The sequence below is a fragment of the Mugil cephalus genome, chromosome 21, assembly GCF_022458985.1.
Source record: "Mugil cephalus isolate CIBA_MC_2020 chromosome 21, CIBA_Mcephalus_1.1, whole genome shotgun sequence".
In the NCBI taxonomy this organism is placed as follows: domain Eukaryota; kingdom Metazoa; phylum Chordata; class Actinopteri; order Mugiliformes; family Mugilidae; genus Mugil; species Mugil cephalus.
In genome coordinates this window covers 1911725-1924617 of record NC_061790.1, presented here as the reverse complement: position 1 = coordinate 1924617, position 12893 = coordinate 1911725, and the positions used below count along the sequence as shown (strand labels likewise).

General features: G+C 40.9%; 1 protein-coding gene across 1 annotated transcript in view; it reads left to right on the top strand.

Moving 5' to 3' along the window:
* Nucleotides 1-9828: 9828 nt before the first annotated feature.
* LOC124999445 (interphotoreceptor matrix proteoglycan 2) overlaps nt 9829-12893 on the top strand; it is a 36800-nt gene continuing 33735 nt past the window's right edge. The window contains exons 1-2 of the mRNA XM_047574363.1: nt 9829-10154; nt 12026-12277. Of these exons, the coding sequence (XP_047430319.1) occupies nt 10088-10154; nt 12026-12277 (319 nt within the window). The 5' untranslated portion in view covers nt 9829-10087. The remainder of the gene's footprint in view (nt 10155-12025; nt 12278-12893) is intronic.

Here is a 12893-nt window from a genome sequence, read left to right as displayed (position 1 = left end):
TGATAAAAATGGTCACAGTATTTTGTATAGTACTGAGGAAGTAACCTCTGCATTAGCCAATTATACTTGTGTGGCTGAATTTCTCTTAAAATTTCACCGAACAAGAGTCGTGCAAATGTCTGTATCTCCAAACCTTTACCAATTATTGATCCAAAACAATCAATTTGAAAATTGCAGAGATGGAGAAGCAGAATTAAATACTAAAGAGGAAACAAGCCACAGGACCAATCACAGATTATATTTCTGGGGAAGTAAACATCAGGCTACGGTTCTAGACTCTGCATAGCAACAGCATCTAATTGATACAGAAGTCTGAACCACCCATTAGCTATTAGCTTTAGCAGGAGCAAGCAGAGCCAGAGGCTGTTGGATGTGAACGTGCTAAAAAGGTCACATGTCTGTCACGTTAGATTAGAACAACAACGTGAGTTTTGCAGCGTGAATGTTTGGTGCAGATGGATTTCACCCCTCTGAGTTTGTTCTTCCGTGCACGGGTGTCGTTATCATTTTCATTCAGCTGTATCACTTTTAAATTTCTAATGTCACCTCTTCTTTTGCAATTAATAATAATGAGGTGGCGACTGCTAACAGCTAAAGACCTGTGTTAAACTGAAACCGAGCACCGCGTGTTAATGATGTTTGGTCCAGGTGATGCATGTACATGGAGTAATTAGCTTCCATTAATCTTTCTTTGTCTGTGCAGAGGAATTAGAAATTAGATGCTATTAGAGTTCGTCCCTGTTTGTTTTTATTGCCTCGTCTCTTCTATTTTTTTCTTTTTCCTTGATTGTCTCGCTTCAGAGTCAGAAAGGTGATAATGAGGCTTGTAAGAAGGTGAAACTCTGCTTTGGTTTAAGCCTAAAAATGAAACATCCTGCAGCTCTGTGGAGATTAGCAGAGTGTTCATGGATTCAGAGTAAAAGGAGCCTTAAAAGGTTTAGGAACGGTATCCAAATTCAAAGTTAAATACTGAGAGGGCATAGTTTAATTAAGGAAAGAAGTAAAAACCATGGAGCCAGAAGCCTTTCTGATCCTGTCATACAATAATGTTGTGCCTGCTTTAATTTGCACAGGATTAAAATGTATTTGCTTTTTTGCCTTGAGAAGTTTTGTTTAATAGACACGAAACTTTACTGTAGTGAACAAATTCATACATACGGTCCCTATAAGATCCATATGTTTCTTTAAAAGTGTTTTTGAAGCTCAGTGCGTTGTCTCTGGTCGTCTCCATCTTTTCCTGACTCCACCTACTTCCCAGCTGATTCACCAATGGTCAAACAGGTGGAGTGTGAGTGAAGCCGAGGCTAAAGGAAGCTAACGGTTGGCCTGTATGTTGGCAAAATCCAAATCTGTTCTTGTACCATGAAACACTTCAGTTCTGAGATGTTGGTGGTTTCCTCTCATGAACTGATGCTTCAGGTCCTTCCACAACATTTCTATCGGGTTAAGATCAGGACTTTAACTTCCTAAACATTCATTTCCTAAAGCATGAGAGAAGGTTCCACCTCTCAGAGGCAGAACCCAACTCAAGAACTCTTGGACCAGTCGGTGCATCGTGACCATCATAAAAAGTTTCAGCTTTGCTTTCTATCACAGATTTGACTGTTACTGTACAAAAAGAAGAAGAAGAAGAAAGAAGGAAGTATGTGAGAGTGAAATTAAATTTCCTGAGGCAACAAATGTAATCTCATGGACACTGATTCACATCCAAACGTTTTTTCATTAAATTGCAGCCGCGTCATTAATGAACTCCTTCTGTCTGCACTGGCCTTTAGAAATAGATTTCTTTCAGAGAGGAAAAGTTCTCCTTCCGTCGTTTGTTTTTGTGCTTCATTGAAGGCTTTATCTCCCAAATGTCACCAGGAACCTTCTTCTCGCTTTGAGAGAACTTGAAATTCTTTCGTGAAACTAATGAACTAAGACGTGAGGCCGACAAAGGGCTTTAATAAATCTACCAAATGATCCGATGCGTTGCTGCAGGATGCACCCATGACCAGCCTCTCATTGGTGTTAATATTGTAAGAGGGCGTCCATTCCTCCATTACACATGTAGTCGCTAATGCTCTGCATCTATTCATCATCCTTAAATGGCTCTAATTTGGCCGTAATGGAAACCAGGCTCATCAGCAGCGTTAATTGCCCTCACTGATCAAGTAGTGGAGAGAAGGGAGTTTAAACTTATTCAGCCTGGACCAACTTGACAGATTAATGGAATAATTATTTAGTATTGTTCATATTATTTTCGAATATTTGTGGTGGCCTACTTTTACTATTCACACTGATGTATCTTAATTTTCTCTGTACTTCCTCCATTTACTGTGAGAAACTTCCTGCAGGGTTAATGTCAGTGTATCCGTCTGTCAGTCCAAAACTCACTCGGTTAAATATTTTTACATAATTTGTTGTGTCAGAATTGGCTTTTTTTTTTTTTTTTTAATCACTGCCCACGCATCAGCCTGTTGAATCTAGAACCTGCTCTGCAGTCTTAGTGCAATGTTGCAATATTTTACTACATTTTATTAGATTTAGTCACAGTATATTATTGATTATTATACATTATATGATGCATGAATATTTGGAACTTTTCAATCAATCAACTGATTGATTGATTTGGCACTTTTACCAAATAAATCTATCTATCTATCTATCTAGTCAGATAATCACTCTTTGTACCTCGACACCTTGTGAAGTGTTTGCAGATGTTTCTGCGAAGATGGTGGAGGCCTCAGTTTTTTTTTATTAAGCCTTTGCTCGTCCTACATTTGTTTACGCAATCGTTAGCATGTTAGCTGTTAGCGTCTGTGGCCTCTAGACAACAACGGTTCCCTAGAAAGTGTTGTAACCACGACCTAAAGTTTCCTTTGATAGTGTAACTATGAAATCTGCATAACAGGAACAACAGGAAGAAGTGGAAGAGCGATTAGCAGTTTTAGCGGTTAGCGGTTCTTATTGAACCAGAGCAACTTTTTTGTTTTGTCCTTTTATTCTTTGGATAAATTGATAAAAGCTGTATTATTATTTATTATTTAATCTTTTTCAGGACAAAACTTCTTAAATCTTTTTTTGCGTCTACTTCACAAATATATGGATTGAACTCTGAACTCCAAACTTATAGTTGACGTCATCTAGAATCACCAAAGCCGATCTGGTACCTGCAGCAGCAGAAGGAGGTAACTTACTTGTGTAAAACTTGTCCTTTGTGCTCTTTGGTCTCGGAGTGATTTTATCTGCGGCTGTTGATACAGAGCTGTAGCTTTATGTTTATTTTCTGTGAGCCGCTGGCTCCAAGCAGGCAATTCATTGTCGAGTTAATCACTTTAAACTGTAAATATGCAACGTATGAATTGCAAATTATATGCTAATCGTCGAGCGCGCCGACTCAATTACTAGTTAATTGAGCTGATGTGACATCCCTCCACAGTTTTCATCATCGACTTGGTGCATCCACCCAGTAATTTATATTGTGAGTCTCAGTTTGGATCTGAAAAAGTTAAGCATCCACCAAAAAAAAAAGAAGTTGTTGAGTTAAACGTGATGTGATTAGATTAGAGGTGCCACCTTTCAGAAATGAAAATAAGGGACGCCCACCACATTAGCCTTTATGATGTTCAAAATGTGTACATCCAAACATATTTATGTTTATTCATAATTATTACAGTTGAAATAAAATATTGAGGCCACCGGAGGAGGCCTCAATATCAGTGACCTAAATGGGCTGGACATTAAGGTACCAACACCAACACAAACATGACTCACACTCAGCGCTTCATCTGTAAATCATAAGGTGCTGGAACACAAACTACAGAGGAGACACACACAGAAAACGTACTGAAAACAACATGGAAATGCCCACTTACGACGCCGTGGGACTTACAAGCCTCAGTTTTAAATAATAACCATGAATAATAAATGTTATGACGATAATATACAATTATTTTAGGTTATACTCAGCACAGCACAGGTGAATGCCCACATCACCACAGGTGGGACTTACAGGAAGTTGTCAGCAATTCATTTATCAACAGGGATAACGTGTAAAAAAGAAAAGGCTTTTAATAAATCACAGATATCTTCCATTATTATTATTATTATTATTATTATTATTATTATTATTAAAAGATTGGCCTATTAATAGACAGTATACTCACCATATGGAGTTGTCCAAAATACCCCACGTCACGAGCATGTCCGGTTCCCGCCTGTTGTAACGGGTTAGCTGATGCCGCGGTACCCGCCTCTTGCTCCGGCTTAGCTAGCTGTCGGTGAACCCGGATAAGCTGTCGGTGAATCCGGCTAACTGTCGGTGAACCATGCTAGCTGTCGGTGAACCGTGCTAGCTGTCGGTGAATCATGCTAGCTGTAGCGGCGCTAGCCTCCTGCTGCTGCCGGTTTTGACCATCAACATGACCGCTGCATGTGCCCTCGTCGCCGCTTGTGGAGGCTTTTCTGACTCGTTTTAAAGTGTCATGTAACTCTTCCGTCTTTCTGACATGTTTGTGTTGAAATAGTAGCCGTTTTTCCCTCTTTCTTTGCTCCTCAGATGCAGCGAATTTCAAACGTTTTTTACCTGTGTGAGGGGGCGTGGCTTGTTGGCCCAACTTTTCAGTGCGTCAACTGATCTACGACTCTATCAAATGACGTTAAATCATTAAATCTTAATAAACAACATGAAATTATTGGGATTTGTTCTATACATTAATATATTATTATTTTATTTTAAACATTTTTTGTATATTTTTTTTCTTTCTTGTTTTGTTTTTTTTTTCAACTTTATTTCACATCACAATTTTTCCAACATTTCAATTTGAAATATCAATTTTCAAAAACTCATTTGAGAAAACATTGCTTGCATTTTATAAACAGTACAAGCTTAGAACACATCAATAAAATAAAATAAAATAAATACAGGAGTTGACTTTCAACAAGGTGTGTGTGATAAAAGAAAACAGGATTGCATCCTACAAGACAAGAGACCTGGACATTTTTTTAATATGAATCAGGTATGGACTGGTTATCTTGAAGTTACATCCCATGTCAGAAATGTGTTTTACGTCTGAGAAATTGTTTTTCAGTCATAATTTGTCTGGAAGCTCATTCAGTTAAAAAAACAAACAAACAAACAAACAAACAAACGCATCACTAATCCAGTATCGGAAATCGTATCGAATGTTGAGTTGAGTGTATCGTTACATCCATATAGTTTATAATTAAACAGTCCCACACAGTCCTGAGATTTACAAAAAGTTATATTTCACCAAATCTTAAACCTCTGCATAACTTAAACCTCAGCATTAGCTTCAACAATAGTCTCTTTATGTCGTCTGCAAACAAATACTGAATAAATCTGAGTGATCATGCTGCGTATAATCCTAATGACTGCTCGTGTGTGACTGAACAGACTTTTAATTTACGCTGTCTCCCGTGTGAACATTACAAGACGGTTTTTCCTTAAATAAACTGCAGTAAAGGAGACCTGAACCTGGCGGGTGCAGATCAAAAACAGGAATTTGTTTTGTAACCGGTGCTGCTGATGAGACGTCTGTGTGGGAAGTGAGGAGGATTATTTTTAGCGGTGAAAGGTTCAACAGAGACGCTCTGCAGACTAAATTAACTGGATTATGTGTCGTTGTGTCTGGATTTCATCAAGGTAGGACTCACTGGGAGCAGAGCCATCTTCACCTCTTGACACCGTAGTACTCTGGAGGCAAATATTACATTTAAGGCGTTGATTCCTCTGACGGCTTTGCCCTTGAGAAAACATATGAAAGACTGAAATCATCCGGCTGCAGAAGCTCAAGTTGAATACGAAATCATTTCACCCATTTTCTCACAGAGATTCCTGCTTCGCTTCCTCTTCAGTTTTCCTCTGAATGTGGAGCTAAATAAGAGCACGTAGTTTTCACCCAGAGAGGAGGTTTTCTTTTTTTAAATATATAATGTGACGAGTTGGACTTTAATGTGTGAAGTGAAACTTTAATTAGGTCCTCTTCTGCTTTATGAGATAAGGCAGCTGAGGGGCCAGAGGACAGATTGCCTGACAAAGTGTTATCAGTGATAACAAAGACTTAAATGTAGAGTGAAGTACCACAGGACTCTTGTTTAAATGAGCTCTGCTTCAAACGTTGCAGCAGCTGTGACAAACTGTAATTAAGTTCAGGTCAAAGCTCCAAACACGACAACAAAGCACCGGCTGCTGAACAGTTGTACCAAAAAAAAGTCCAGTGAAAAGGACCATAAAGCAGCTGTTTCTACCAACTATACTTCAACTACTGGCATCGAAAGGTGTTGAGTCTGCAACACTTCCACCAAAACCTACCACTGATAACTTTACCCTCCAAACGGTATTACACTTACTACACTACGAAACTCTCGTCCACTAATACAGCAATTCTCAACTCAAGCTTTATTTATAAAGCTCCTTTAAGACGACAGCAGTCGATCAAGGTGGGTGTGATGTTAATTTTGCAGTTAAATAAAGAAAATAAACTAATGTAAAATAATGAAAGTAAATGAATGTGGTGTTTGTTGTGGATGTTTAGGAGAGGCCCCCGGGGAGAGGTCAATATGTCGGAGGACTAAATAGACCATGCCAACCATCGAAGGTCTCACGGAAACAGGCAAGAGAGGCTCAAGGACATAAAGGTAAGTGAAGATTTAATGAATGAATTTAATATTAGGGATCCTGCATGGAAGAAGAAGTAATGTTAAAATCATGGAATAAAAACAAATACTAAAATCTTAAGGCTCTGGTTGGGGTCAGGGTTAGAGTTAGGACCTTAGGGTTGGGACCTTAGGGTTGGGACCTTAAGGTTGGGACCTTAGGGTTAGAACCTTAGCGTTAGGACCTTAGGGTTGGGACCTTAAGGTTGGGACCTTAGGGTTAGAACCTTAGCGTTAGGACCTTAGGGTTGGGACCTTAGGGTTGGGACCTTAGGGTTAGGACCTTAGGGATTAGGGACCTTAGGGTTGGGACCTTTGGGCCCTGGTTAGGACCTTAGGGTTAGGACCTTAGGGTTGGGACCTTAGGGTTAGGACCTTAGGTTTGGGACCTTAGGGTTGGGACCTTAGGGTTAGAACCTTAGGGTTAGGACCTTAGAGTTAGGAACTTAGGGTTGGGACCTTTGGGCTCTGGTTGGCTTGGGGCGACACCGGAGCTCAGATAGATATAACTGGGCAAGACCTCTGAGGAGTTTAAAAACAATTAACAGCAGTTTATAATGAACGTGAAGGTGGACAGGCAGCCAGTGGAGAGAAGCTAAATCTGATGTGGTCACAGTTTTTCTTGCTGGAGAGAATTCAAGCAGCTGAATGAGCTGAAGCGAGTTAAGAGAGGAGTGAGCCACTGTACAGGGATCTGCAATAATCTAATGTCGCAAAATTATAGTCAAAGTAATAACCGTCTAGTACGTCTCCAAATATATAGAAGGAAAACATCCTTATTAAACTCCATTCACTCGCTCTGGATCTGGTGGTAGGAACCACAGTGATGGACGGTGTTTCCTCCAGGTTAACGTTTAGAGTCAATCCAGTTCATTTAGTCTGAGCAGAGCGTCACTGTTGAACCTTTCGCTTTCGCTTAAAATAATCCTCCTGACGTCGCCCACAGACGCCTCATCAACGGCACCGGTTACAAAACAAATTCCCATTTCTTGATCTGTAGCCGTTCAAGTCTCCTTTACCGCGGTTTATTTACGGAATAATCGTCTTACAACGGGAGATAACACAAATTAAAAGCAGTGATTTGGACAACACACACACTGTGCAGGTATTTGGTATTTGCTTGCAGACGAGACATGAAGAGACTATAATTAGAGTTCAGGTAAACTTGTGTCTATTCTAAACTGTGCAGCCTTTCCAGACACATGTCCTCTAACAACATTGTTCCTGTTTATTTCGACTCTTTACCTGTAGCTTGGCTTTGTCTGTGCTATGTGTTATGTTTCACTTTGCCTTAAACTCCTGTTTTCATCTCATTAACATTCATGGTCTGTGGTCGTCCCTGCCAGTCTCCTCCCGAGCCTTTGCCCCCTTAAGGCCGTTACTACTCCGCCACTAATCCCTCTCCTACAACCACTACTACAACTTCTGCTGCTCTACATTCTGGCAGCGGCAAAACAAACAGGACGGAGCTGGAGAGTGAAACAGCCCCTGGATTAGAGATTAAATGCAATTTCTAATCTTCTTTTGCCCGGCTCTTCAGTTATGGCCACACTTGGTGAAGTCTGAGCTTCAGCCGAGCTACGGTAGCTTCAACTTTCCCCCACTTCCTCAGGTTAAATGGGTCACCTGAAAACAACAACAACACCAAAAACAAAAGACTCAACACTGTGGCTGTGGCTGTGCAGCCGGTAGATAAACTACCACTCAATACCCGCCGGACGTCTCCTTCTCCATCCCCTGGAAATGAAGGCAGATGATCACAGGTATTAAGGGATGGTTCATGTATAAATAGTGAGGAAACTGATGGTGAACCTTTAATAAGCAGGACTGAAATGGTTCCGGCTTTTTAAATCTGGATATTTACTTGATAGTGAAGAGATTTGAACTTCTGGGTGTTGAAACAAGACTTTTTAAAGTGCACCCTAGTTTCTAGTGTCTGCTGTGACCTCTTTGTGCAGCAATAATGGCGACTAATCCAGCATAAATGTAGTTATACACAGGGATGAACAACAATATGAATTCATTGTAGAGTTGGAGTTTGTACCCACATCTATCCTGTATAGTTACAAAATGTTCGTTAGAAGGTTTTATCATATTTCTGCATAAAAATGATGATTTTTACACAAGTCCTGAAAGTAGACAAAGAGAATCCAATCAAACACATAATACAGAATTATTATATATGTGTGACCTCCCTGTGCAGCAATAACACCAACTGAACATAATTGTATGCATCAATAACACTATACATTTACTATACAGTTGTGTTTACGTATTCTGTTGTAATATGTTGTAGTTGAAGTAGTTTGTGTAGTAAAAGTCGTGCAGCAGCAGTTGTAGAATAATTGTTATTGTCATTTCTGCACATTTATGGTGCATTGTAACAGTTTTGCACAGCTCTAGTTGTGTTGTGTGTTTTCATTAAGACACTGTAGTCGACACTGTCTTTACACCTGCGTCGTCTTCTGAGCAAAATAAATAAAACATACGTCTGTGAGTGCAACCAAGGAATATTTGGAGCAGTTAAATTCTTATTTTTTATTTTTATAAGCGTGTAACTTGGCTCCTCTACATCTCACTGAAGATCTTCTAAGAGACTTCTTCCCGTCTGCTGCAAACTCGATGTGTCTGAAGCTCTGGTGGGACTTAAAGCCTGACATGGCATAAGCTTTTGGACTTATGGGATTTGTAACAAAAGCATGAAAGTACATTGAAAAGAGGGTTTAAGTATTCGTCGCTCAGAGCCCGTTTGCAGCCTCAGAGATCCAGAGACATGAGACTGAAATAACCTGCAGGGGAGAGTCCTCCAGGCTGAGCGGCAGACCTTTTCCTGCCTCTTAAGGACTCCTCCGCCGGCCTGGGAGGACTCTCAAAGGTGAAGATGTTACTTCACAGGATAAGCACAAGCTCCTCAGTTTCCGTGAGCTCCATGATCAGTTTTAGGGGTTTGTGGGGTCTCGGTGCTGCTTTCTGAGAAGGGAAACTTGGAGGAGGCGCCGGTGTGAACGGTGTGGGTGGGCCTGGAGGGTAGCTGTCCAACAAACTGACCGCTGTGGTTGACAGATGCCCCCAGAAAGCCACTAACAGGATGACGCCTGCGCTGCTTGGGCCGCGGGGTAAAGACGGATTATGTCTGAGCAGTAGATAAAAAGATTATTCCCGAAACGGTGCCTACTCTTTTTAACCTCGTCACTCTTGCCACACTCACAGTTCCCTTTGGCCGGAGGTGGTTCAACCCCGCATCAGATGCACAACCCGCTGGAGCTCATCAGGAGCCTTTCAGCCGAAGCTCGGGGCCCTAAAGGATCCGGCCCGACCGCACGCAAGCTCGACCTGCACCCATGATCTCCACCTGAGCTAGAGGACACCACCAGCTCCCTCCGCCCCTCAAACCCCACCGATTCACACTTTTGGAAACTTTTCCGCGATGATTTGGGCTTTTGGATTTGTTCTTCTGTTCGCTGCCTTCGCTCCACAGGCTGCAGGAATTAAAGGTGAGACTCGTTTCATTTTCAATCATATGAGCCCCGACACTTGAAAAGAAGTCGCTTTCTTCTAAAATAGAATAAGACTGGCAGTTAGATATGAGGATTTAAGAGAGTAAGACTATCTTTACACCGACTAAACAGGGTCACAATGTGAAGAAAAGCTTATTACGATTGCATAAGTTCTTGGCTCTGATACCGTTGAAGAGTTGCACCCTGTCACCAGAGAAAGGCTTACTTAGAGGTGTGATAAAATAAGTCAGAGTCCCGTAAATCCTCCCCAGTGAAATGACAGGGCCGTGAATATGTGCAAACGTGATCACAACGCAACTGTAAATACAACAGATAATAGCAGCGTTTAGTTGGTTTTATTGCCGGCTCGCTGACAGTTTGACAATCTGAATTACAGCTCTCTGCTCCGTCGTTTGTGGAGGAAAGATAGAAAACACAACAAAACAAAGCAGAGGCTGGTGTTGGGTTTGCTGAATCATTAAAACACCCGTGACGTCTGACACCAGCAAAAACACCAGAGGGCTTGAAGCGAGAACATTTCTTACTCTGAACAGAGTCTGAAACCACCCACGCCGACTCGTGCCTCTCCAACGATATCAAACACAAACACATCCACCAACGGGTCACTGTTGTTTAGTAGATGCCATTTATTCTAAGCACCCTTCAAGTACAGCGAGTGCTTTTATATTTAGTGCGAGTGGGAACGAAGAGGGAGACTCGACCCCGAACCTTCACCGGGCTCACAGCCACATTTAAAACGTGGAGGAAAGACACTCGGTTTATTAAGACCCAAGAAAAAATAAATGTCCGCACTAGATTTAGGCTCCTGTTGTAATTAAAGGCTTAACACACTGCTGCTGTACTTACAGTTTGTTGTAACAGGACAAGATAGGATCCTACTGTCAGTGTTACACTGACAGAGTTTTGGTGTAATTTAAAGTTTGGGGCCCTGCTGATGGTGGAACCGTTGCACATTGACGCTGCTGTAGTTTGAAACTCTTTCGTGTCAGGTTGTGGCCTCTTAGTTTAAAGTTTGTCACTTAGCACATTTCATCCTGGTGCAGTTTGAGCTCTGTTATGTCAGTTACTGGTCCTGTATTATTGAAAACTAAGCTCATTGCTGCAGCTGTAGTTGAAGGTTTTCTGGCCTCAGATGTGTTTATCATCTCTGTTGTCAGTGTTTTGTTGATGTTACAGATGAATTTCCATTTTATCTTTGTTTGTAGTTCACCGGCCGATTTTAGTCCTGAATAATTTGGTATTGTTTTATTTATTTATTTATTTATTGCTGACAAACTCAACATAAAATGTCCAGAATATGAGTTTAAATAAATAATTATATAGCAGAAATCTGTCCATTTCCCTTCACTTCAGTGCGTCCTTATCCAGTCCACTCATTAATATTCATTTAATTCAAGTAATTAAGAAATAGTTTTAATTAGTTTTAAGGGCATCACATACAAAATATTTGAGAGCAAATAATTATTGTGAGCCTCTGTGTTGATCAGTTGCTAATAGTTACTGTTGGAACTTGTGTTTAAAAACAGACTGAAATAACAACAACTAAATTCTCAGTCTCAGTTTAATTTTGTGCTCACGTGCTACGTTCGCTTACATCCAGTGAATCTCCTGGGGGCTAAGCCCCCCCCCCATAAACATTCTCATGTTTGTTCTCCTGCAGCGTCGTTTCTGATGCCAGTGACAGAAAATAATCTGTAAATCCTGTTTCAAGTGTTGTCCACTGTTGTCTACATGTCGTAGTAAACACAGCCCATCTGCTGCTCTAACCCGGTGCCAGGGACCTGATCCGACCAGGACCCGGTCTCCAGCGACTCTGGCTCACGTCCTGTTTTTGTTTCCCTGCTCAGATGTTGTTGGCAGCGGCGCAGGGCTGGATTCAGGGCTGGATTCAGGGCTGGATTCAGGGCTGAAGACGGAGGCTGTCGTCCCTGTGCTGCGTTTGGCCGAGCTGCTGAAGATATCCACCACGAGTTCAGGACTTGAACTGAGCAGACGTCGGCCCAAGAGGTCGGTGTTTTTACACTCCGGAGTGAGGATCTGCCCCCAGGAGACCATCGATGAAGTCCTGGCCAGCCACCAGGCTTACTACCAGCTCAGAGGTACCGGCCTTCCTCCAACTTACTGTTCATACTTTATTCCCAATAATTTGACCTTAGTTTTAGTTAAAGAGACATTGATTGAACTATCTGGTCTTTGGTTCCACATCAACAGCACTTTTTAAGAGTAACTGTCTTTTCCATTGTCATACCTGATTAGAGCTTTAAATCTCCTGCCCATTAAGTTTTATTTAAGTAAACAGCTCAAACCTGCACCTACAAACAGCTGTTTAATGTATTATTCATGTTACACTGGAATAAAATTGAAAAAACATTTATGCATGATTGGACCTGAGTTTAGTCAAACTGTCGTTTCCTAAACTTGATACAGTTTGTAAAAACGTAAATACAGATTGTTGTACATATATATATATATATATATATTCTGTTTTGTATCTAACTGGTATTTTTGAACTTCACACAAGAGCTACATGTCCCAATGGGGTTAATTAGGTTTTCTTAACATATTGTGTCATATCGTAACCTAACGTATCGTATCGTATTTTATCTTACCGTAACGTATTGTAACATATCGTATTGTATCATATTACAGTGTATCGTATATCTGTTATCGTATCGTATCATGTCTTAGCGTATCATATCATATTGTAGTGTATCA